This window comes from Emys orbicularis, chromosome 11, assembly GCF_028017835.1.
Source record: "Emys orbicularis isolate rEmyOrb1 chromosome 11, rEmyOrb1.hap1, whole genome shotgun sequence".
In the NCBI taxonomy this organism is placed as follows: Eukaryota; Metazoa; Chordata; order Testudines; family Emydidae; genus Emys; species Emys orbicularis.
The window spans coordinates 59,979,729-60,005,866 of NC_088693.1; the positions used below are offsets into that span (position 1 = coordinate 59,979,729).

The window sequence follows — 26,138 nt, forward strand, 5'->3', positions numbered from 1 at the left end:
TTCTGTACTCACCAGCGTAGAGTAACTCCCTTAAAGTTAATGTTAATGTTGCAGAGAGAGAATTTTACCTAGTGTTTCTGTCTGGGTCTTCAGCCTCCTCAAGAACTCTCAGAACATGTATTTTTAAAAACCAGACTTTCCAAGGCTTTTGCTTTTATGCTCTTGAGAGTCAGTGATTTAGCTATCTTCAGATCCAATTCAGTTGCTTTACTTCCCTACTTCTCTGCTGTCATGGTTGATTCAGTCCATCCTATTTTTCACTCTATCAACTCTGCATTTTTTTTTTAATTTTGTGTTTTTAATTCTAAAGATAATCAAAATTTGTAATAAAGACTATTATTCTTGCTCTGCAAGCATGTGCACTCACGCCAAATCTTAGTGATATATCATTTGGGCCAAATTCAGTTATATTGTAAGTATGCACAACTCCATTGTCTTCAGTGGAGTTGCATCTACTTTTGCCAGGGTTGAATTTGGCTCAAAACATGGAATCATAGACTTGCAAAGGAGCCAAGTTATTATTGTCTGAGAGGCTGGAAAAACATCAGGGGAATGAAGACGTCAAGTGAAACACTACCGTGTTTTGGTTTTTCTTAACGTCCAGTAGCGCTCTTGCTGCTGCTTTTTATTCTGTCTCTGTCTCCCTTATCAGTCACAAAATGTACTTCCATCAGTGGGTTTACTATGTACATTGGGCCCTTTTCAGCTTTCATCTTAAAAATCTATGGTATCATCTACTTTTCTGAAAGTCTGGTTACATCTTTCCACTCTGAATCATTTCTTTTATAAGGGTTTTAATGTGCTCACTTTCTGTGTCTGGCATCTAGCAAAGTATCTGCTACTATAGTTTTTCTAGCACATACATTTTCCAGCCCTGCAGCCCAAAGAGGCTGTATTTATTTTCAAGTTGCTCCAGAATGGTTTGCAGAGAACCTGTAGCATCTCAGCTGGCATCCGCCCCATCCCTCCCTCCATGTGCTGTATGGCATTTGTTTTCCGTTCTGTGGTTTTCTCATCTGTTTCCTGGTTGGTGGATTGGGGTATAGATGAAGCCCATTGATGACCACCTGCAGAGTCTGGATGCTGCGTGAGGTGCTGAGGTGTGAATTCGCTTGTTTTAAGTTAATACATTTAGCAGTTAGCCAACAACAAAAGTCAAGTGGAGTCAGTGTGAAGAACTTTTAGCACTGAGCCCACAGAGGTCTGTTGTAGTCAGCTGGAGATGTGATGCAAGATGGCATGCAAGTGACTGTGACTGGTGTGTGTGAAAGAAACTCTGCTTGAATTATTTGTTCCTTCTCTTAGATGTGACCAGCAGGTCACCAAAAATATTTTCTAAAATGCACTGACATTTAATAAGTATTTATTTTAGTAGAAAAGTCTGAAATGAAGGGAATGGTCCAGGATAAAGGAACTCATTTGGTTCTGTCTTTTGGTAATAGAGACTAACCCCATTTACCTAAACATCAGTTAATGGAAGGTCAGTTACAACTCCTGATTGCATGCCTTGCTCCCTCACCTACCCAAAATGTATTTGTGTTTGGAAGGTTTTGGATATCTCCAAAACCTTTAGAAACTGGGTTATACTGTAGATAACTGTGTTATAATAATGGACCAATGCTCAGACATTCAGAGTATTTTACTTACGATCTCAGATTGTTGACAAACACCTGTGGTATGAGCTCACTGAAGGCTGGTCTTGTGTTAGACCCTATGGTAAATCTGGTTGTGATGCAACCAGTGCACAAAGCATTTCAGACAAGTCTCCTCGCCTGCCACCATGCCAGAGTCCCTGACTGCATTCATTTTCTTGGGTACCGACAGCAGTCAGATTGGTGAATAATCCTATTATTTCACCTCCTTTCCATGCAGAAAATTGGGGACTCGTACCGCGGCTATTGTGTGAGCGAGACAGAATTAGAGAGTGTTCTAACGCTACACAAGCAGCAAACACAAAGTGTGTGGGGGACGCGCCAGTCTCCAAGCCCAGCCAAACCCGCCACACGGTTGATGTGGAAATCTCAGTATGTCCCATATGATGGGATCCCTTTTATCAATGCAGGTAATTAACTTTTTTTTTTAATAATTATTTTCAAAGTTTCAAAATCACTAGTCAGTTGGCCAAAAGAAGGACCCTCATGAAGCTATACCTTAGTATTCTGGCAGAATGTTACTAGGCATTGGTAAAATCAAGGCACAAACTTGGGAAAGGATGGCTTAGTGGTCTAAGCCCAAGTTTGAAACATTTAGATTCCCTGGAACACAGGTTCATGTTACAATGTGAGTGATTCAAGCCCTTCATCCTTTAGAGTTAGGTTAATTACCGTAAGCATCTTTTGAATGAGGACTTAAAGATGAGGGTCCTGTCTGCTCTGTATGGACATTGAAGTTTTCATGAGGGTGGTAAGGGATTGATCCATCAACATTACTAATGTTTCTGGGGATCCTGCTGAAAACCTTGGGCAGTAGGAACCTATAAGGTATTTAAAATCACTCTAAAAAAATTTTTCAGAAAACTTAACCAGAGAGATGACTCTTCTAAATAAATATGTAGACTTTACCAGTTTGTGATTTCATATTGCTTGAGTCATAAAGCGAGTAGTGTATGAGCGTGAGTGTGAATTTTAGATGTGAAACGGGTCAAGTCTCTTCTTGATTAAATGGAACCTATGGGATACGATACATGGTTGACTGCAGGATGCATTTGTTTGAGCTGAAAGTAACTGAAAAAGTGAAATGTCATCACCCATTTTAAAGCTAAGGCCATTCAGCTATGAAGAGGTGCAAGAATATATTAAAGGACAAATCCAGAAAAACAAGCTTTTTTTCCCCCCAACCCCAAGAGACACTAGATCTTTTTAGCAACTTGTGAGATTAGCTTAACAAATGATTCTCCGAGAGAGAGTGAGAGTAAAAACATGCTCAGTTAATATTTTGTTTTAAAAAATATTGTGGATTAATTTAGCCTGGTTTTAATATTGCCTGCTTTGGCCAGACAGAGAGGTAAGGAAGCACTGTATATACTTTGTACACACTATTCTACTCATGAATTTTACTTCTAGTTTGAACACCCCTGTTATTAAAAACCTAGACTTCTTTTGAACAGAGGCTGCGGGTTCAAATGGAACCCTGATTTACCAAACCCCAGTTAACTTGACTTTCTAGTTAATTGAGATCGGTTATGTTGCTGTGGTGTCACACTTAGCCCACGAAAGCTTATGCTCTAATAAATTTGTTAGTCTCTAAGGTGCCACAAGTACTCCTGTTCTTTTTGCGGATACAGACTAACACGGCTGCTACTCTGAAACCTATAGAAGTAGAGTTTCAAGCCTGCAGAGGTCCTGAGCTGTGCAGGACTGAAGTGCTGTTCTTGTGGAGTTTCTAATCTCTGCATAAGTGGAGTTGTTCTTCAGTCCCTGGCCTGCCTCTGCTTCTGCTGAACCAGTTAGCTTTGAAGAAGCTGGCCAACATTCTGTATTGTGAAACAGAAAGTTTCAATATCCAAACCCTGATTTTAGTAAGATTTTGGACACATGAGACCTTGGTAAAATCAGGGTCCCGTCAAATTATTTTTGTCATGCATGCAGGCAAGGACGAGGCTGAAACTACCAAATTCTTTTTCATTAGTGACCTAAGCCAATGGTTGTTCCCAGATTTCCAGTAAGAAAAGTCAGTGCTCTAGTCCACTATATCATCTGGTTCCTTTTTTGAATAGCATCTCTATTTGCGTTGATATTTTAATGTCACATGCTCATGCAAAATATTATTGATCATCATTTAGAATCAGCTCATATCTCAGCAGTGTGACACAATAAACGCATCTGTTTCAAAGCTAGAAAATAGTATTTAAAAATCAGGATGCTAAAGTATTTGGATTATGAACGGTAGGTGCTGGGGAACAAAGTTAAATGTTCTTCAAAACAAATAATGGTTCCCTTCCCAGCTCTGTCATGCTACCTCTATTACTTCACTCCTCTTTGCCATATGTCTGAATAAAAGAAACCAATTACTCTAATGAAGTTTTCACAAATGTTGTGGAAATCTATCTTTGTTGCACAGTAATATTTATATTGGGTACCATGTTGATATAATATTGGTTAATAGAAGAAATTGGAATCAAATACACAAACCTTAATAACCTGTAAGAAATCAAGTGGCAGCAAGGCTAAAGAACTGAATACGGCACAAGAAGTAAGGAACTCCCAAGTTCTGATTTCAGCTGTGCCTTTGATTTGCTGTATAATTTAGAACCAGATTCTGTCACCTCGACTTGCATTTAGTACGAGCAACTTACTCAATAAATAACCCACCCATAAGACTACTAATTGTGTAAAGTGCTGGTGCTAAACATGAGTAAAGGTGGCAGAATCTGGCTTCAAAACTTCGTGTTTCAATTTTTACCCCTGTAAAATGGCTATGATAATATTTAATTACCTACCTCACAGGTGTTTTGTGAAGATTAGCTAGTTTGGAAAGTTCTTTGAAACTGTGATGTGTTCCATAAGTGCTGAGTAGTAGTATGGGGAAAGCAGCCACTCTGTAACTCAGGCACCCACAACCCTGAACATGTGTTCTTCCAAGAAGAGAATGAAAATAAGTGCTTCAAATCACTCTTCTCTCCTCAGAAATCTTTTTTTGTTGTCGTCTGCTGGCTGGAACAGTTGGATGTTTGAATTAATAACAGAACCAGTTGCTTTCTGTCCACAGGAAGCAGAGCCATTGTGATGGAGTGCCAGTATGGGCCCAGGAGGAAAGGTTTCCAGCCCAAAAAAACTGGCGAGCCGGAAAATGCCTCCTGCCAGCTGTACAAAGCCACTTGTCCAGCACGGTAAGCATTAGCTACAAAGCTGAAAATGGCAAGGTTCTGGTCTGGAGAAGCTGGTAACTGATATAAAAGAGCCTGCATCTCAAGAAACCTAACTGGTAACTGTGTTGTGACATAGATTTATAAATATATTGTGCTTTGTCTCCTATACAAGTAGGAGTTAATGCTCATTTAGAGAGAAGAAGGATAAGTTCCCATGAAAGTGGATGTGGCTAGAATCTGAGAGGTCTCCTAAATCTGTTATTTTGGAGTTCTATTTATCAGGGAATGTATAGCTCTTGCCATTCACCAAAGACCTCTTCCTATCCAACTCCAGTGGCATCTTCTCTATTCTCATCCCCCCTTGAGCTTTCTGCTGTCAACTTCCTGGGTTTCAGGAATGGCTCTGCACTCTTCTAATTCACTTCTTACCTGACCGACCAATCCTTTAGAGTACTTCTGGGGCTTCTCCACCCTTTGAACCTCTTTGCTTGAGTTTCCTGCAGTTTCTTTACAATAAAAATAATCTGAAATAAAATAGTTGATGTTTCTGCCTTCAGAAGGATAATGAAGCTGGATTTTTCTTTTTTTGTTTTTTTTTTGTTTTTCTTGGAAGGATCTATATTAAAAAGGTTCAAAAGTTTCCTGAGTATAGAGTTCCCACTGACCCCAAAATTGACAAGAAAATCATAAGAATGGAGCAAGAGAAAGCTTTCAACATGCTGAAGAAGAACTTTATAGATGCTGGAGGGGTCCTCAGGTGAAATTTCCACTCGTTTCTTATCTGGAAAAATGGGGGTGAGGGGGGGAAGGAAAATCAGTTGTTTGGCTATTTTTAAAAGGGGCTTCATTAACATATCTTGTAAAAGGTAGAAAACCATTCACAAGGAACTCCTAAGTGTTTTGTAAATGTGTAATATACTGTACTGTGGGAGTTATGTAAAATACGCTTCAGAATACAGACAGAAGCAGTTATAGGATTGTGGGTGTTACCAACAATGAGCCAGACCTCTCCCAACCTGGATGGCTTTGTGCCCCAAAGGCAGCTGACCATTGGAGGATCACTCCCAGTTGGGAGGATCTTTAGATGCTGTACATTGGTGTAATGGCTTCTCCTTCACAACCTGCCATCCTGTGGCTGTCAGAGAGCATGACTGGGAGAGAAGGAGAGTGTGGTCAGAGCAGTCCCTTGGGGCTGTTGGCAGCCAGCACGAGGTAGCAGAGCCTCAAATCAGTTGCTCTTCCTTACGCCAGGGGACCAGAGTAGCCCCCAGATCAAAGGAGCACAAAGGTAACTTAAAACCATCTTTGTGCACATGTACACACACTCCCTCCCCACCCCCGAGCTGAATTGTGCTGAACATTGCTGATCCACAGCCAAGGATCTGGGCTAGAATTTTTAAAATGTGAATAAACAAATCCTAGGTGTGGCTTCTGTGAACAGCCTGACGGATAGACCAAAAGAAGGGTTTTCCCCCCTACAAACCCTTATTCATGTGGGTAGAATGTATCTACATAGACCTATTGACATCAGTGGGATTATACACGGTAAAGGGTTGCAGTACTGGACCCATTTACCTTATTTGCATACGACCATAGTGAGTGGGGGGAGGAAAAGGGAACATTAATAATTTTTGGTGAAGATAATGTCAGTTTCAAGAACCATAATAAAACACCTATATACTGTAAACATGAAGGCTCATTAATGGGTAAGTGTAGCTGGGATCTACCTAAAGGGTTTGATCTTCTGCATTTGATTCACCTCTGCCAGCAAAATCCAGGTTGCAGTCATGCAATGGCAGAATGTCTGCCTAGGAAGAGTCATAGGGTGAGGATGTTTTATAAAGTTATACTCCATTAGGGGACCTGGAACAGACTGGTATTTTCCAGGGAGAAAGCAAGGCTAGATAACCCAAAAGATGTGCTGAATCGGCACATCTCCTTGGCAGGTTCTGTCTGTATAGCCCTGTTGAAGCCCTAACTGCAAATGAAAGCAGTTCCCTTTGGCAAAGGGTGGCAGCAGTACCACCGTCTACCCTTTCTAAGGGATGAATTCGCTCTGAGGTGCAGCTCTCTCCATGGGCTGAAGGGAGTGCTTAACGCCCCCTCTGCTTGCAGAGATGAATTAAGCCCCATATTTGCTTGTAATGCTTAGGCAAAATGGAGTGAGCCAAGGGTAGTGAGTCTGAATATTTGTCTGTCTGTGTAAATTAGTATTATCTGAACATTATTTTTTGTTTACATGCAATACCTAAAAGTATTAAATAGAAAAACAAAAAGTGGAATAACAATGTTTCTGTGCAATGTCTTTCATCTGAGGATCTGAAAGGACGTCACGATTAAGCCTCATGCATCCCTGCAAAGTAACTAACTATTATTATTAATCCCAGTTTTCAGACTAGGAGACTGAGGCATAGTGAGGTTCAATCATTTGCTCAAAGCTACAAAGCAAGTCAGTTGCATAACCCTTGCAGTGTGCTGCTGTCCAGTCTTTCTCTAATGATTATACCACACTCGTAATCTGTCCCACACTCTTTCAAAAAGAAAGGCATAGATGGACCCTCCATGTTTGGGATATACTGTCCATCAGAGCAACTATATTTATGTATTTCATCTACATATTGGTCAGAAAACATGTGGTGTCAAAGCATTGATTAAGATGTCTCCCATATGGATTGATTCAGCACCCTCTGCATGTCTGCATTGCCATTTGGGAGAGCTGTGTTTGATTCCTTGTTGATTCTCTCCATCACTGAGCCATCAGGACTGGGGAGTGCTACAGAACAATATGTGGAGCTGGGGGAGTGGGAGAGGAAGAATACCTCATCTAGATTAATAGCCACCTTTCTTGTCAATTAAGAGGATCATTGACATGAAAGGAGTCCTATCTAGTGCTTAGCTGTACGGATGGTACACTCGGTGCAGTGCAGAGATTCAGTGAGAGGGATGGCTCAATGAATATTCCCTTCAGATCTCAAGCCAAAAATCCTGTACTGCAGTATTGTACTCTTTTATGGAAGCTTTGGGGCACAGATTGAAAGAAAAGAGTAATCTCTGGGAGTGTTTTGTTTTAGGTTTGTACTCAAAATTATGTAAAAACTGGTTGTTACTTGAAGTATTAACTATGTGTTTGATGCAGTACAAGGCAGACATAGTCGCTGTCCCTATGTGGGGGTGGGAGAAAGCTGTGTGTGCTAGTAATGAATGCTGTTAGTTGCGTATATATACAAGTCTTGTTGATAGTCTGATTAGAGGGTCTTCATTCAATAGCATTGTTCCCTTCCTGGGGAAGGATTTAAATAAATGATTTTGTTTTACTGTCTTTGCTTTGGAATTGTACCTGGAAACGCTCCTTCTCGTCAGATGGTATGTGCAATTACCCACCCAGCAGGCCCACCAGTATCACGAAATGGAGACCTGCCTCCCTCCTTCACCGTCCGCTTTCCCCATATCGTCTCCTGAGGAAGAGGAAGATGCAGTGAGAGATGAGAACTGTACTTTGCCCTCCCGACTTCACCCACAAGTAGCGGATAAAATCCGAGAACTGGTGTCTCAGGGAATAGAGCAAGTCTATGCAGTGAGGAAACAACTAAGGTATAGCATAATCTACTCTAACTATACTGCCTTCTTTCCATATCAACTATACATTCAGTTAATCTGACTTGAAGCTATGTGGCAATGCTGATTCTTTCACGAATCTATCCCCACATATAGCATTAGCTGAATTTATCCCCACATATGGCATTAGCATCTCAGTTTTTTTTATTGTACTTTACCTTAGATATAACTACCTAGTATTTCAGCTCCTCACATGCCTCATACCAGATCACCATCTAGGGCTGCTTTTCTTCTTAGTGTTGGAAATGTACATTTTATTGAGCTAGCTCTGTAAAATTCTCCTCAGGATACCTGAGGAGAAGAGCCAGGTCATGGGATCTACTAACTTATTCTTGTCTTGTAATTTTTAACATGTTTGGAACATATTTGAGGGCAGAGACAGAGGTGGCTGCAGAAGAAGGAGAAACATCTCCTAATATTGTAAGTGTGTTTTAACTTTTGACAACACCCTTTTTCCCCCTTCCCCTTTCCAATACTTGACAGAAAGTTTGTGGAGCGAGAATTATTCAAGCCTGAGGAAGTACCAGAGAGGCATAACTTGTCCTTCTTCCCAACTGTGAATGACATCAAGAACCACATCCATGAGGTGCAGAAGTCCTTGGGAAACGGGGAGATGGTGTATAACTCAGAAAGCATCCCAGCAACGGTATTATTGGAGCTTCACGCTTTCTTCTCCTTCTTTCTTTCTGAATCTCTGAGATGAATCCTGAAGACTTTACTTAAATTTTACTACTTGGCCCTTATTCAGCCAAAGCTCCCGCTGACTTTGTATTCCCACTAGTTTAATTTTCAAAGGAAGTTTTGTCTGAGTAAGGATAGATTAAATTTAGGCCTTTTTAAGCATGCACCTCTACCCAGATAGAATGCGACCCGATATAACACGAATTCGGATATAACGCGGTAAAGCAGCGGGGAGCCCCGGGCCCTTTAAAGCGCCACCCGAGCCCCGCTGCTTTACCATGTTATATCCGAATTCGTGTGGCACCCAGGGCCCTTTAAATCACTGCCCGGGGCTCCGGCAGCCGGGTTCTGGCGGTGATTTAAAGGGCCAGAGGCTCTGGCCGCTGTGGGGAGCCCCAGGCCCTTTAAATCCCCATCTGAGCCCCGCTGCCAGAGCTCCGGCGGTGATTTAAAGGGCCCGGGACTCCCCGCAGTGGCTGGAGCACCGGGCCCTTTAAATCACCGCCGGGGAAGCCGGTCCAATCCGGCACGGCGTACCGGCTCTTGCCATACCATACCGAACCCGATATAACGCGGTCTCACCTATAAGGCGGTGAGATTTTTTGGCTCCCGAGGACCGTGTTATATCGGCGTAGAGGTGTATATTCTCAATGAAATGTTGCTAACAGTTGATACTTTATGCAGTACTGAGGTATATAATGAGAACATGAATTTAAGGCAGTGTGGTTGAAGAAAGCGTTCAAAGGTCCTGAGTTTCAATCCTGGCTCTACCACTGTGTTGTCTTGGGGAAGTCACTTCACAAGTCTCTCTCGCTTTCCCTATCTGTAAAATGGGGATGAAACTTACCTGTCTACCTCACGTGGTCTAGTCAATGTCTGTACAATGTTTTGAATGTGTATAGTGCTATATTAACGCTAAATATTATTACTCTACTATGTAGTAAATGTGTCTAACAGCAAATACAAAATATAAATCTTTACAAATGCACAGTACCCCAATGTATGTTGCCCCTTAATTTTCTTCTCATATAGGGAGTACTTTTGGGCAAGCATTGACAAGGATTTCTCCAATTGTAAGACAGGATTTTTTATTAGCTATGAAGGAATCGCCAAGGAACTGGCAAACTCAGCTCTGCCAGAGTGTAATGTGGACAAGATTTTATGCTGCTTGATATAGGCTGCAGTGATAGACAGGCCCTCCTCCACCACCCCGAAGTGCATTTGGTCCTGTAAATTGTATGGTTAATATTTAGCCTAAAGGTTAACATTAAAGAACCAAAGATCAGACAAAAACACTTTGAGAGACATAGAAAAGTGACGTGCACTGGAAGACCTGGGTTGGTGAGGATGTTATATTGACAGAGGTTAGCATTTGTAGGCCTTATAAGAGAAGAAGGATGGATGCTTTGCATGCTGGTACTGGAAGTCTGTTTCACGTGTATGGGATGGCATGGAAGAAGGCAGGGAGGGAAGAAGGAAAGTAAGGGACTGGCATCCCTTATGGTGGGACATAGTAATAAATAAGAGGTGAGATGAAGGCAGGTGCATAACCTTGAAGACAGCAATTTGAATCCTAAACTGGATGAAGCCAGTAGAGGTATTTGAAGAGTGGAGTAATGTGGTCTGGGTGGTGAGTGAGGATGAAAATATTGTCTATTGCATTAGGAATGGACTGAATGGGTGTGAGATGAGGAGACGAGAGGATGAGGTTGCAGCAGTCCAGGTGAGAGTGAACTATCGATGATGAGGGATGGATGGATGGATGGATGGATTATTTATTTATTTATTTTTGGTATGTTGTAGAGAAAGTGGTATCAAGATTTGGTGACTCCCACTGGGTCTTTGACTGACTCGGACCCAGACAGCCACCGGGTGATGCCTCACTCCAAGCCAACGCATGCAGGGCTAAGTGAGGTTTCAAGAGCCTCAGATTGTGTATCGCTGATCTGGTGGCGCTTTAATTTCATAACATTTCAAGGTGAATTGAAATGTTTGGTTTAAAAAAATAGGTAAAAACATACTGTATTTAAGAGCTTAATTCACAAATGTACTTTACACAAAAGCTGAAAAGTTTGTTTGGTTTTTTAATATCTGCCAAGACAGGTTCTCCTGCGATAGCTGGTGATCCCACCTAAAGCAGGGCAGGGCACAGAATTCCTTTACCCTTCTTAGGAGTTTCTGATGTTGTCTGCTTTTTGCAGGGTACATGCAGAACCTTGAGTTCAATTTCCAGCCTGTAAATGATAGAGAAAATTATTTTCAAATAGTTTGTGTTTAAAATATATCTATTTTTAGTTTTAAAGTCTAACCCCATTCTGAGGAGGATTTAACCTACCAGACAGAAAGTGGTTTAGAATCCTTTTAAAAGCACAGTGCTTCACCTTTAATAGTTTTAAGAAGTAACCCCAAAACTCAGAAAGCACTCACTTACAGAAAGAAGATGTTTTGACACTGATTTTCACTGTAGTTCGAGTCTGTACCAGGATTGTAGGGAATCCTGCTCAGCACCCTTTCCATTTCTGAGAACTGAGGTCTTTTTCCTTTCAGCTCCAGTGGACCACAGACGGTGGGAATGTTCTCACAGAAACAGTGACTGTTACATTTGCCTCACCACCTACAGAGGGTAGGAGCATATCGATATCTTACTTGTGTTCAATTTTTGTTTTTGTCACATGCGTTACGAAAGTACAGATCTCCTCCCTGATTTTTAGAGATCTTGCCATTATCTTCCCTTATTTGAACACAACAAGAAGTGACCATTCTCATTTTCCCCCCACACACACCCTTTACCACATGTCTGTGGAACTTGTTACAATTCCTGATATGGCAGATAGCAGTGATTGAAAACTGTAGACTTTGTCTTTTACAACATCTTTTAACGCATACTGAAGAGCAGAACAATTTGGGTTGGGAGGAAATGCTCAGACCCTTAGAACATCTGTGTAGAGAATCTTCTAGCGTTTGCTCAGTGGAATGGTGCAGAAGGAGATGTTATTCATTTTAACTTTTTTATTGTAAAAATACAGATTTTTATCTGACAACCAGGCAGTGAGACACATTTCTTACACTCTTTCTTCAGTGATATTCCTGTGAAGTATCATTTTTCTTGGTGAATGCATAAGGTGAGGGCAGTATCTCTTCACAGCAATTAATATACCACTTAACAAGGAAGCAAAGAAAAGCCAGAATATGGATTTCTGAAGGAAGTTGCCTTGTCAAAATGGATTCTGCTCCAAAATCTGTTGTTGGGAAAGGTTCATTGGACTATCGTGTCTTTGCCATAAATGGGATTCTACTATTATTATTATTTCAGATTAAAACATATATAGTAAAACAAAATTCTAAAGCTTGTGATTTAGACCTACTGACTACTCACATGCCTTAAGCTATGCATTGGCTTAAGTGCTTTTGCTGGATCAGGGTCCTCATTAGGAAATCTAAAACAAATTATTTACACACACACACACATAGAGACACACACACACACACTTTTAATGCAGCAAATAATAATCTCTGTTTCAGGAATACTTGATCTAGACAGTTCCTCTGTGAAAGTAGAATGAATTATATTGTAAAAATAGAATGGATTAAAGAAATGCTGTATGTTCCTTTAAGCAGGAATAAGGAATGTTGAAATATAGTTGTCAGGAAGAGAAACATTAAGGTATGAAACAATGGGTCCACTTAAGCTAATGGTGGGACATTAACAGGAGATCGGTAATAATTAGTAAGGAAATAAGATATGTATGTCTAGCCCCAGGTAAACTTATCAGTTCTGCTTCCTTTTGTTATCTTGTTAAGTTCGCGCCCTTTTATCTGTATAAATAAGATAGTTTGAGTCTTGCATGGTGCTCACATTATCTGGGTGTATTAGCAGAGCGCTTTGCTAATAAACAGAGTGGTCTGACAAATTGAGAGTCCTGAATCTGACTTTGACACTCCCATTGGGTAAACATGTGACACAGAAAAAATCCTTCCCTGCTCTCTTTCTCCTGTTCTTGTTTAACATAGAATCATAGAACTGGAAGAGCTCTTGAGAGGTCATCTAGTCCAGTTCCTTGCACTCGTGGCAGGACTAAGTATTATCTAGACCATCCCTGACAGGTGTTTGTCCAACCTGCTCTTAAAAATCCCCAATGATAGAGATTCCACAATCTCCCTAGGCAATTTCTTACAGTGCTTAACCACTCTGACAGTTAGGAAGTTTTTCCTAATGTCCAACCTAAACTGCCCTTGCTGCAATTTAAGCCCATTGCTTCTTATCATAGAATCATAGAATATCAGGGTTGGAAGGGACCTCAGGAGGTCATCTAGTCCAACCCCCTGCTCAAAGCAGGACCAATTCCCAAGTAAATCATCCCAGCCAGGGCTTTGTCAAGCCGGGCCTTAAAAACCTCCAAGGAAGGAGATTCCACCACCTCCCTAGGTAACGCATTCCAGTGCTTCACCACCCTCCTAGTGAAATAGTGTTTCCTAATATCCAACCTAGTCCTCCTCCACTGCAACTTGAGACCATTGCTCCTTGTTCTGTCATCTGCCACCACTGAGAACAGGCGAGTTCCATCCTCTTTGGAACCCCCCTTCAGGTAGTTGAAAGCAGCTATCAAATCCCCCCTCATTCTTCTCTTCTGGAGACTAAACAATCCCAGTTCCCTCAGCCTCTCCTCATAAGTCATGTGCTCCAGACCCCTAATCATTTTTGTTGCCCTCCGCTGGACTCTTTCCAATTTTTCCACATCCTTCTTGTAGTGTGGGGCCCAAAACTGGACACAGTATTCCAGATGAGGCCTCACCAATGTTGAATAAAGGGGAACGATCACGTTCCTCGATCTGCTGGCAATGCCCCTACTTATACAGCCCAAAATGCCGTTAGCCTTCTTGGCAACAAGAGCACACTGTTGACTCATATCCAGCTTCTCGTCCACTGTAACCCCTAAGTCCTTTTCTGCAGAACTGCTACCTAGCCATTCGGTCCCTAGTCTGTAGCAGTGCATGGGATTCTTCCGTCCTAAGTGCAGGACTCTGCACTTATCCTTGTTGAACCTCATCAGGTTTTTTTTTGGCCCAATCCTCTAATTTGTCTAGGTCCCTCTGTATCCGATCCCTACCTTCTAGTGTATCTACCACGCCTCCCAGTTTAGTGTCATCTGCAAACTTGCTGAGAGTGCAGTCCACACCATCCTCCAGATCATTAATAAAGATATTAAACAAAACCGGCCCCAGGACCGACCCTTGGGGCACTCCGCTTGAAACCGGCTGCCAACTAGACATGGAGCCATTGATCACTACCCGTTGAGCCCGACGATCTAGCCAGCTTTCTATCCACCTTACAGTCCATTCATCCAGCCCATACTTCTTTAACTTGGCGGCAAGAATACTGTGGGAGACCGTATCAAAAGCTTTGCTAAAGTCAAGGAATAACACATCCACTGCTTTCCCCTCATCCACAGAGCCAGTTATCTCATCATAGAAGGCAATTAGGTTAGTCAGGCACGACTTCCCCTTGGTGAATCCATGCTGACTGTTCCTGATCACTTTCCTCTCCTCATAATTTCATAATTGATTCCTATCTTGTCCTATCCTCAGAGGTTAAGAAGAACAATTTTTCCCCCTCCTCCTTGTAACAACCTTTTATGTACTTGAAAACTGTTATCATGTCCCGTCTCAGTCTTCTCTTCTCCAGACTAAACAAACCCAATTTTTTCAATCTTCCCTCATAGGTCATGTTTTCTAGACCTTTAATCATTTTTGTTGCTCGTCTCTGGACTTTCTCCAATTTGTCCACATCTTTTCTGAAATGTGGCGCCCAGAACTGGACACAATACTCCAGTTGAGGCCTAATCAGCGCAGAGTAGAGTAGAAGAATTACTTCTCGTGTCTTGCTTACAATACTCCTGCTAATACATCCCAGAATTATGTTTGCTGGGTTTTTTTTTTTTTGCAATCGCATTACACTGTTGACTCATATTTAGCTTGTGATCAACTATGGCCCCCAGATCCCTTTCCGCAGTACTCTTATCTAGGCAGTCATTTCCCATTTCGTATGTATGCAACTGATTGTTCCTTCCTAAGTGGAGTACTTTGCATTTGTCCTTATTGAATTTCATCCTATTTACTTAAACCATTTCTCCAGTTTGTCCAGATCATTTTGAATTTTAATTGAATTTATCTTCCAAAGCATTTGCAACCCCTTCCAGCTTGGTATCGTCCGCAAACTTTATAAGTGTACTCTCTATGCCATTATCTAAATCATTGATGAAGATATTGAATGGAACCAGACCCAGAACTGATCCCTGTGGGACCCCACTCGTTATGCCCTTCCAGCATGATTGAGATGAACCTCTTGAAAAAAACTGGCAGTTTTAGTAAGGGAGCAATAGCAGCCATGTGAAAGATTGTCTTCTTGCAAGATGTTTAAATAACACCATAGAGATCTGTGGTTTAGTTAACTTCAATAGCGCTAATCAAGTTGGCTATCTTGTATCTTTGTCTCCTTGGGACAAGGCATCATAGTCCTGTTAGGAATATTGTATAGAGGACTCTATTGTAGCATATTAAAGGGGCACTATTAATGTTATGCTTAAAGATTTACCCACACAAACAGTTATCCTATGTTGCAATTCTTGCCTGAAGGATTCCTGGCATGTAGCTCTTGCCCCACACTACACACACACACGCACAAAACTGATTCTTACCCTTGTTGTAGCAGGAAAAATACAAAAACAAATGTTTGGCTTGATGTGTGAATCTTCATAAATAACCTGGTGCACCTGATTCATGATGCGAAGTTCTATGCACACCAGTGTATTTACAGTGAGTTGCACACTAAGCTGGGCCTTTGTTTTTAACTTCTATTTTAGCTGCTGCTGCAATGGATCACTTTGAACTGAAAAACACCCCTTATGCTTGGAACTCTTAAGGTAAGGATTTCAGTATGGGCAACTGTCAGAATACCGGAGGTCAATTTTTAGGCTTCATAATTTGAATAGTGTCCCTTTTTTGAGGAAGGCTCGCACGTTAGAGAAAGGGGGATCTTACAGAACCACCTGATTCATAGCATTCACCTTTATCCTCAAAACAAGTAGTGGCTGGAGGTATTTGTGTATTTTGGATGAACACACCGGGTATTTGTACCTCCAGAAGCCATTTAGAAGTGGTTCTCAATAATGTGAGAATGGGTGGGCTTATAGTATTTGGTTCCTGGATGCTGGCAGTAATGAAGGAAAATCAAATCTTGTTTTATTTTGGCTCCACAGATGGCTCCCCAAGACAAATGAGCCTATTAAGTATGTAAGCATCCAGTGAGATACTCTATTCTACCTGAATTCAGAGAGATTTCTGCAGAAACTGAATGCATGGCTCCATTGGGTATAGTTAGATGGTCGTCTTTCCAGCCTGTTTTATCTTCTATTTGATCCTGTAAGGATGTGTTAATCATAGAAATGTTTGGCTGGAAGGGACCTTGAGAAATAATCAAGTCCGGCCCCCTGTGCTGTGGCAGGACCAAGTAAACTTAGACCATCCCTGACAGGTGTTTGTCCAGCTTATTTTTAAAAACCTCCTGTGATGGCAACCACAACCTCCCATGGAAGCCTATTCCAGAGCTTAACTATCCTTATAGTTAGAAAGATTTTCCTTATATCTAACCTAAATCTCCCTTGCTGAAGATTAAGCTCATTACTTCTTGTCCTACCTTCAGTGGACATGGAGAACAATTGATCACCATCCTCTTTCTAACAACCTTTAGCATATTTGAAAACTGTTCTCAGGTTCCCTCTCAGTCTTCTTTTCTCAAGACTAAACATGCCCCATTTTGTTAACCTTTCCTCATAGATCAGGTTTTCTAAACCTTTTATCATTTTTGTTGCTCTCCTCTGGACTCTTTCCAACTTGTCCACATCTGTCCTAAATTGTAGTGCCCAGAATTGGATACAGTACTCCAGCTGGGGCCTCACCAGTGCCAAGTAAAGTGAGACAATTACCTCCAGTATCATACATACAACACTCCTGTTATTACACCCCAGAATCAGATTCGCTTTTTTTGCAGCTGCAGCACGTTGATGACTCATTCAACTCATTCAATTTGTGGTCCACTGTAACCCCCAGATCCTTTATTGTTATTATTCTGCATTTGATTTTTCCTTCCTAAGTGAAGTACTTTGCATTCGTCTTTATCAAATTTTATCTTCTTGAATTCAGACCAATTCTCTTAATTCGTCAAGGTCATTTTGAATTTTAAACCTGTTCTCCAAAGTGCTTGCAATCCCTGCCAGCCTGGAGGCATCTGCAGATTTTTATCAGCATATTCTCTACTCTATTATCCAAGTCATTAATGAAAATATTGAATAGTACTGGACCCAGGACTGACCCCTTGCAGGACCCCACTAGATATGCCCTCCCAATTTGACACCAAACCATTGATAACTGCTCTTTGAGTATGTTCTTTCAACCATTTGTGCATCTACTTTATAGTAATTTCATCTAGATCACATTTCCCTAGTTTGCGTATGAGAATGTCATGCAGAACTGTGTCAAAATTAAGGTATATCATGTTTACTGCTCCCCCCATCCATTAAGTAAGTAATCCTATCAAAGAAGGAAATTAAATTGGTTGGCCTGATTTGTTTTTGACAGATCTATGCTGACTATTCCTTATAACCCTACTATCCTCCAAGTGCTCACAAATTGATTGATTGTTTAATAATTTGCTCCAGTATCTTTCCAGGTATTGAAGTTAGGCTGACTGGTCTATAATTCTCATTTCCTCTTGTTCCCCCTTTAAAAAATAGGTACTATGTTTGCCCTTCTTCAGTCTTCTGGGACCTCTCCTGTCCTCCAGAAGTTCTCCAAGATAATTGCTAATGGCTCCAAGATTGCTTCAGTTAGTTCCTTAAGTACTCTAGGATGAATTTCATCAGGCCCTGATGACTTGAATACATCTAATTTATCTAAATAATCTTTAACCTGTACTTTTCCTATTTTGGCTTGCATTCCTTCCCCCTGCTTGTTAATATTAATTGTGTAGAGTATCTGGTGGTCACCTTTTTAGTGAAGACTGAAGCAAAATAGGCATTAAGCACCTCAGCTTTCTTGATGTCAGCAGTTATTAGTAAGGCTACAATTACGTCACGGAAGTCACGGAATCCGTGACTTCAATTGACCTCCATGACATTTTCTGCTCTGGGGCTGGAGTTCCCAGCCAGCCCCACCCTCTCAGCTCCCAGCCCCCAACCTGGTGGGGGGGACCCCGCAGCTGCCCTAAATGACAGTTTAAAATAGCTGTTTTCCAATTTCTTCATCCACTTTCTGGAACAAAAAATAGTCCCTGATACATTCCAAGAATTCATTGGAAATTTTGTGTTTTGCTGTATTACTTTCCCAACAGATATCTGGGTAGTTAGTCTCCCATTACTACCTGGTCCTGTGATTTGGCTATTACTGTTATTTGTCTGAGAAATGCCTCGTCCACCTCCTCTTCCTGATTTGGTAGTCTCTAGTAGACCCCCACCATGACATCATCCCTATTTTTTAACCCTTTTATCTTTACCCAAAGACTCTCAACTGGTCTGTCTCCAACCTCCTTCTGGACCTTAGAACAAGTGTATGCATCCTTTATGTACAGTGCAACCCATCCTCCCTTTTCCCCCCTACCTGTCCTTTCTGAACTAGCTATGCCCCTCTATACCAATATTCCAGTCATTATCCCACCAAGTCTCTGTGATGCCAATTAAATAATAATTTAGCTTATGTACTAATACTTCCAGCTCTTCCTGTTTATTGCCCATACTCCTTTTATTTGTGTATAGACATCTAAAATGTTGATCAGATTCCCCCCTGATTTCCTTCTTATTACTCCTTTGACCCTTTTGTAATTTTCCACGTCCTCCCCTCAACATCTGACCATCTGTTAAGGTCACTTTTTTTAATAATTACCTGAGCTTTTGTCACCTGCTGTCATTAAAGCTAGTTTAAAGCCCTCCTCACTAGGTTGGCAAGTCAGTGCACGAAGATGCTCTTCCCCTTCTTGGTCAGGGGGACCCCATCTCTTCCCAGCAGACCTTCTTCCTGGAATAGCATGCCATGGTCAAAAAAGCCGAAGCCCTCCCATCAACACCATCTGCGCAGCCACGCGTTCATCTACAGGATGCATGTGTCCCTGCCTGGGCACTAACCCTCAACTGGAAGGATAGATAAGAACACAACCTGTGCCTCTGACCCCATCACCCTCGCTCCCAGAGCCCTGTAGGCACACAGCTGATCTGCTCAGGGTCAGACCTGGCAGTATCATTAGTGGCCACATGGATGAGCATTAAAGGATAGGGATCAGAGGGTCGGATGAGCTTCGGCATCTTTTCCATAATGTCTCAGGCTCGGGCTCCAGGCGGGCAGCATAACCCTCAGGACATAATGTCAGGTTGGCAGATGGCTGTCTCTGTTTCCCTCAGCAAGGAGTCCCTGGCTACCAGCAACGTCTCCTCCTCGTAGGTGCGGTGGCAGTGCACGGCTACTCCTCCTCAGCCATGGGGATCTGCTCCTCACCTGCTGTTGCCAGTACAGCATACCAGTTCTTGGTCTTGATGGATAGCAGCCAATCTCCTCCTCGCAGAGCAGCCAGTTCTCCCATCTCCTCTGGTGCTGCTGTAGTTGTCTGTAGTTAGCTGGCATTCTCCTTCCCAGATATATCCATGTGCGTTATGACATCACATTAATTTCTGCCGAAACTGAATATGATGTCACAAACAGGATAACTTCACTGTAAGACTGTGTAAAAAGAGAAGCTGGACTTTGAAGATACCAGCTTCTATTCAAGCACAAGTATCTGAAACAGTAGCAAGGGTAAAAGACATTGACTGTCCAAGCAGTCTCCTTTGTGTATAAGTTTTTCTTGTATTGCAGTTTGTGCCAGTATAGAAGTGTTCCTTCAAATGATCAAGCAACAACCTGGGGAAAACTGGGTTGTTTGCTTACTGTGGAGAAATCCATTTCTTTCAATGTATGTCTCCTTCAGCCTTTCCCCTATCCTGTAATTATCTAGCTTTATAGGTCTTTATCAGTTCCCTTGGTTTTCTTTCATATCTGTTGTGATATATGTTCCATATACATATGGAATTAATAAACATCTACAGAACAGATCCATGTGATGTATTTAATACACTGACTAGGAAGCTGGAACATTCTTACATGTGCTGCAATAGTATCATATAGGACATCAGGCAATAGCCCTTCCCTCTGATACACAAAGATTAATTATATAGTATTAACAAGAACCACAGTATTACTGTACCAACTGCACTATATTAAGATAATTGTACTCAAAGAGAATCAGGGATTATTTCATAAGCAGCTAGAGTTTGGGACTCAGTGTATGTTGAAGGACTTCTCTACTTCTCACATTGCTGGATATATTATGTGATTTCTTGCTGAAAAAAAATCACCTGCTGATTTCAAAGGTAAAATTGCAAGATACCAGGAGGACACTGGGCCAACGCAACTGCATATCTGTCTGAGACTTGAGTCATTAATTGCAAATATTTTGGGTCTCACAGGGACTGAATATATGATGAGCCAATGGAGGATTTTTTGGGAAACCATTTAGGCAAATCTTGATTTTATAAAGTTTCAAGAGCAACTGAAACTTCCATAAAATAGGGGTTTGCATGGGAAAATACAATAGTCTGGAAACCAGAAGAGCTTCTATATAAAAGGGCTTTGTAAAATAGTTACCTGTATTGAAGTTACCCCACTTCCATGAACAGTGGAAAGAAACCTAAAGGATTTCTAGCATACGGCTTTATTGAAGAACCATGTAATTCATAGTTAATTTTGTCTTTCCTCCTATTCCCTATGCTTTATCTAGGATGTATGTATGTTCAAACAATTTGCTTGCTGCTTCGATGGAAATTCTTTTGCTTATAGATTCCCATGAATTTATAACAGGAATGATAGGGAGCAATTGCTTTATTCCCCTTAGTAATTTCCCTATCTTTTTAAAATGCAAACTCTCTAACTTTATACACCCCTGTATTTACTTTTTCTCACATACAACCTGTTCTCCTTCCTTTGGCATCTAAGTTTTTCTACACAAAATGCAGACTATTTATTATGCAAATGTAAATGTTTTTATATGTTTCAATGTTGTGATATAATGTATTTGAGCTTTTGTTCATCAGGTTCGGGTAGGTATTAAGAGCTCCGTAAGCTAAGAGAATCTTTGTCATAATCTCTGTTCATTTGGTCTCTGTGGTGCTGCAGGGAGTTCACCAGGAGAATCAATCATCACCAAAGTGGAATCCAGTCAGACTGGGGAGAACTTGCCTCCAGAGACAGCTCAGCTGTTGTCCTCGCTCTCGTCACTCCAGCCCAAGATATTTGCACAGCTTCAGGTAGTCAAGTTCTCTAAAACCTTCACCAAGATGGCCAGAATTTCAACCTATGCTGTTCTGGGAATCCTGATGGAGAGGTTGAGGACTGTAAGCTTCCTCTCCGCTAACTATCCCATATACTCGCTACATTAATTTTTGCTCTTCTTCTTAGAGTATGCGAGGCATGCCTCAGGTGGCATGTGACCAAGCTTCATCACCAGATGTGGTCCACTAGTTGGATCATTAGCTTCCCCGGCCTGGGTACTGGCGGGGATTGCAGCGTGAACACTGATCCATGCCCCCCCAAATTTTTGCTAAGGGAAGCCAGATCTGAAGTAGCTGTCAGCCCCCTCTGCGGCAACTTTCTTGTATTTTTACATATTTTAGCTTTTACTTGGCGTCTAAGTGATCCTACTGCTATCCTGTGAGCACTGTTAAATCCAGAGATTGTCATACAGACGAGTTAGGATAGATGCAGTCAGTGAGCCAACCCCTAAGCCACTCCTCTTACACTAGTGGTGTCCAACCGTTTTCCTGAGGGCCAAAAATATTATTTTATAATGGGGAAAGGCCACTATTGTGAGGGAATGGCAGTTAAAGGCTGCCATTTATTTCCCTTCTTTCTCACTTCTAAAACTGTATTGAGAACCAAAAAGCAGCTCCCAAATCAGACCCAGAAACTGTAGGTTTCCTTCTCTAAGAACCCCAGTCTTGTCCTACTCCAACCAGCCTCCAGGAACTCAACCCATTGCTTTCTCCACAAAAACTCGGAACTGCAGATCTTTCCCTCCTTCCCCAAACCATGTTCCTCAGGCACATCCACACCCCAATAATTCCTCTTTTCTGGCTTATTTCCTCTTACCTGACCAGAACCAATTCTCTCCTTCCCCCCAAATCAATTAAAGTCAGTTACTGAGGGCCCATGATGCTCCTACCTGGAATTACAGTAGGAGCATGACACCCTTAAAATCAACTGCTCCTGACCCCTATCTGTTTTTGTGGGTCCCTTGCTATCACTGCCCGTCTTCCCTCTGCTCTCTGTCCTGTATACCCCACCTTCTCCTGCAGTAGCTGCTGTTTTGCTTGCTTTCCCCCGTCCTCCTCCTATGAAGACCACATGGCACCTGTCCTCTGCTCTTTCACTGCCTGCTCCCTCCTCTTAAAGGAGCAGCTGCTCAGAGACAGACTCCTTTGCTCTTCATACCCACTCCCCTCCTGGGAAAAAGCACTATTGGGGAACCCAGCCTTCATTCATAATCAAATGCAAATTTCTGTTTGCCACGTCACCTCAAGGGCCCCAATTCAGAGCCCTGAGGGTCACAAACTCTTCACACTCTGGTATTGATTGATATAGAAACACAGTGATATTGACTTTACTGTCTTCTATTTCACAGGGATTACAGCTGCAGCCAACGTTCACCTCTGTGGATGGAGCAACAGCCCTGATAGCAGTAAATAACCATTCTCCTCCCAACCCTGCAAGTCTTCTGGATTCCATAGGGAGTGTGATAACCAACCACTCTCTAGTACTCAGTCAGGGACACAACCTTCACACAGGTGCCAGTCTAACCCAGAGCAACAATGCTGCCTCCGCTATTGGAAATCTGCCTATATCAGATCAAAATCTGGTCACTATGGGCCAGCTGGTAACTGTTGGAGGTGTAGAGGATACAGGAAGCCTGGAGGCAGGGATCCATCAGTTTCTTTTGGGAGACGTCCAGACCATTCCAATACGGATTGTAGACAACCATCCAGCTCTTAGTAAGTTTAAATCTGCCTACGGTATTTAAATGCACAAATTGAGAATAAATTTTTTTAGTCGTGTGTTCTGGGGTGCCGTGGGGAATCTGTCATCACCAGGATACTCTTTTGAATAACTGAAGAAGCAGATCCCACTTAGTTTCTAAAACAGCTAATTGAAATTTTTGAAAGTGTTTTTGCTGAAAATGGCCTTTTTTAAAAACTTGTTTGTGTCAAAAACTGTTGCACTTCTAAAAATTTCAGTTTGTGGAATTTTTCATGACTTTTTACTCAAACTTCATCATTTTTTTTCATTTACTGAAAACTGCTTTTTACTAAATAAAACATTTTAGTTTACTAAAAACAGGTTTTTGTGGTAAATAAAATATTTTTGTTTAACAAAAGCCCTGTATGTTTTGGTAAACTAACAGTTTCAACAAGAACATTTTGTTAGGAGAGCTGGGTTGTTGTTTTTTAAATGCATTTAAACTCTGCAAAACATAAGCAACTTGAAAATGTTGTGTGACCTTTTTTCCCCCCAGCTAGTTTCTAAGACTGACTTAAACCGTCTTCTGGGAGGTCTCATTTTTTTCCAGTTTCTCCTGATGGAGTGCAGGGGTGATCAGTTGCAACTTTTTAAATTAAATAATTTCTTGGAGTTTTAAACATTTATCAGAAAAATGCATTAAAAAAAATCATAGTAAAGCCAAACAAAAATGTTCTCCTTTCATAGAATAGAGAGCCCCTGAAAGCCCTTATCATCATGGGCTTGTATTCTGTGAACCTCTGCCATAGAATTTGGTACAGAACACATCATCTGCTAACAAATTGTGCTCCAGAATCTAAGCTTTCATTTAAAAAACCCTAAAGTTTTGAGCCCTAATGGCTGTGAAATAAACTGTCCAAATGTGGACCACATGGGACTGAAGCAGTCTTGTCTTCCTGACTCTACAGACAGCCAGAAAAGATAACTGCAAATAGGCCCATTTTTCTCAGTGTCTGAGAATCCTGAAATGTGACTTCTGAGCAGTTTAGCAGGAATATCCAGCTAATAATGTGCTTATCCTACAATCCCAAATTGCCTCCAATATCTTTGCAAGTGCCCAAAGCCACAACTCTCTCCTAACCATCTGCCAAGCCCCCTCCAGCTTCCTCACTGACAACTTTTTAAGTGCACTTATGTTTTCTCAGTACTAAATCCTGCAATACTTTGAAAATTCAAAATGTAGGGAAAGCATTAAATATACTGAAATTAACATCAAAATTATGCAAGGGGACATTTACTAATTGTATCATCTATTTCTAATTTAAATCAACAGAAATGTCAGTGTTTAAATGTATCTAAAATTGCCCTGGACTTTCAGTCTGTTGCACTGGAATGTTGTTTTTGAAGCTATTCCAAATTCTTATAATTGACCTTGACTGTTGTCCTCAAAAAATTCTGTTTTTATTGTTGGTATAAGGATTCCAGAGAGGTCATCAAAAATGTCTCTTCAGTCATTCTGTGTGGCCTTTCAAGCTAGATGGTGCTGTCTCTCTAAAATACATAAAAGCAAAATATTGGTGCAAAGTTGTGTGAATTTTTAAAGAAATATTTTATACAAAACAGAAGAAGAACAAAGGGGAGTAAAGTTATAGAAACGAGACAATTTAACAACAAAATGTAGCTCTTTTATATTTTCCTGGAGGCCACTCCACATCCCTTGAGGGTACCTCATTTTATTTGTGCTGTACACCCCCATCACTTCATAGTTACCATCCTTCTTGGCCTGGAAAGTGTGTGGGACTCCTTTCAACACAGAACAGTGCCACTCATTAATTGTCGGGAGGAGATGTTTCTAAACAACACCAGATACTTCGCCTTCTTAAGTAATCCTGTTGGAGAATCCTGGAGAGTGAGAAGCCAGGAGACAATCTAGAGCTAGATCCAGAATTTTCCCCAATTAGTCCAGTGCTATTGGGCAGGCCCAAATTGAGATCATTTACAGGAACAAATCAACTTTTTTGTGCTGGACTTTGTGGATTCTGAGATACTGGTCCCAGGTACACATTTAGGACAAGTCAGTTAAAATCATTCCTTACAATCCAGCTTCTCTCTCTTATCTGACTGGTAGTTATATACTAGAGTAGCTTGGCTGATGAAAATATGTAACCTGTCCAGCGTGGTCATTTCTGTCCAGTATGGTCATTTCTATGTACTGGGGATGAAGTTCTAAACTCTTATTTAAAACAACTTTTCTATTGTAATCTGTCTCTTTCATACCTACAATTGTTCATTGACACCCTCTTCCCAAAAAGTACTTGTTTAAGAAGACAAGTTTGCGTATTTAAGTGGACAGACCAAATTCAGTCTTGGTGTACTTGCATACAGCTCCCACGTCTTCAGTAGGATAGTACTTACTTACATCATGTCTGAATTTGGCTCAGTATATTTATAAGAGACACCTAAGATTCATTCCTGAAGAATGGACTCCTCATATTGTTTAAAAAAAAGAACTCCTTAGAGAAAGTAACTTTATAGATTCTAGTCCATTTATTCTTTTTCGTGCATAAAAATATTTCAGATTTTTCTTCAGAAGTTTATTATTTCAGCAAATTCAATTCTGCTTGCTTCATCTTTTAACACAGCAAGTGTATGACTTTGTTAAACTACTGAAATGCTGATCTCTCAAATGCCCCATGTGCTAGCCTAAATCATCATGTTTTCCGAAGCTACAGTCATTTTTTGCTTCTAATTGTATACAGTTCTTAAGAGCTAAGTGTTATCGATGGAGTTTTGACCTTAATGTTTTGTTTTGTGTTTTGCTTTTAAAGTTGAAGAAAATCCAGAGGGTACCATTTGTGTGGGCCAAGTTAAACAAGAACCCAGAGAACAAGCATTGTCTGTGGAGGCAGATAGAATCAGAGACTGCCAGAACTCTGCCACTATTTAA

The 26,138-nt window shown here is 41.2% G+C and overlaps 1 protein-coding gene across 1 annotated transcript in view; it reads left to right on the forward strand.

Moving 5' to 3' along the window:
* CARF (calcium responsive transcription factor) overlaps positions 1-26,138 on the forward strand; it is a 50,274-nt gene extending 24,136 nt beyond the window's left edge. The window contains exons 7-15 of the mRNA XM_065413557.1: positions 1,873-2,062; positions 4,708-4,828; positions 5,421-5,564; positions 8,168-8,398; positions 8,906-9,068; positions 11,651-11,726; positions 21,356-21,486; positions 22,860-23,226; positions 26,020-26,138. Of these exons, the coding sequence (XP_065269629.1) occupies positions 1,873-2,062; positions 4,708-4,828; positions 5,421-5,564; positions 8,168-8,398; positions 8,906-9,068; positions 11,651-11,726; positions 21,356-21,486; positions 22,860-23,226; positions 26,020-26,138 (1,542 nt within the window). The remainder of the gene's footprint in view (positions 1-1,872; positions 2,063-4,707; positions 4,829-5,420; positions 5,565-8,167; positions 8,399-8,905; positions 9,069-11,650; positions 11,727-21,355; positions 21,487-22,859; positions 23,227-26,019) is intronic.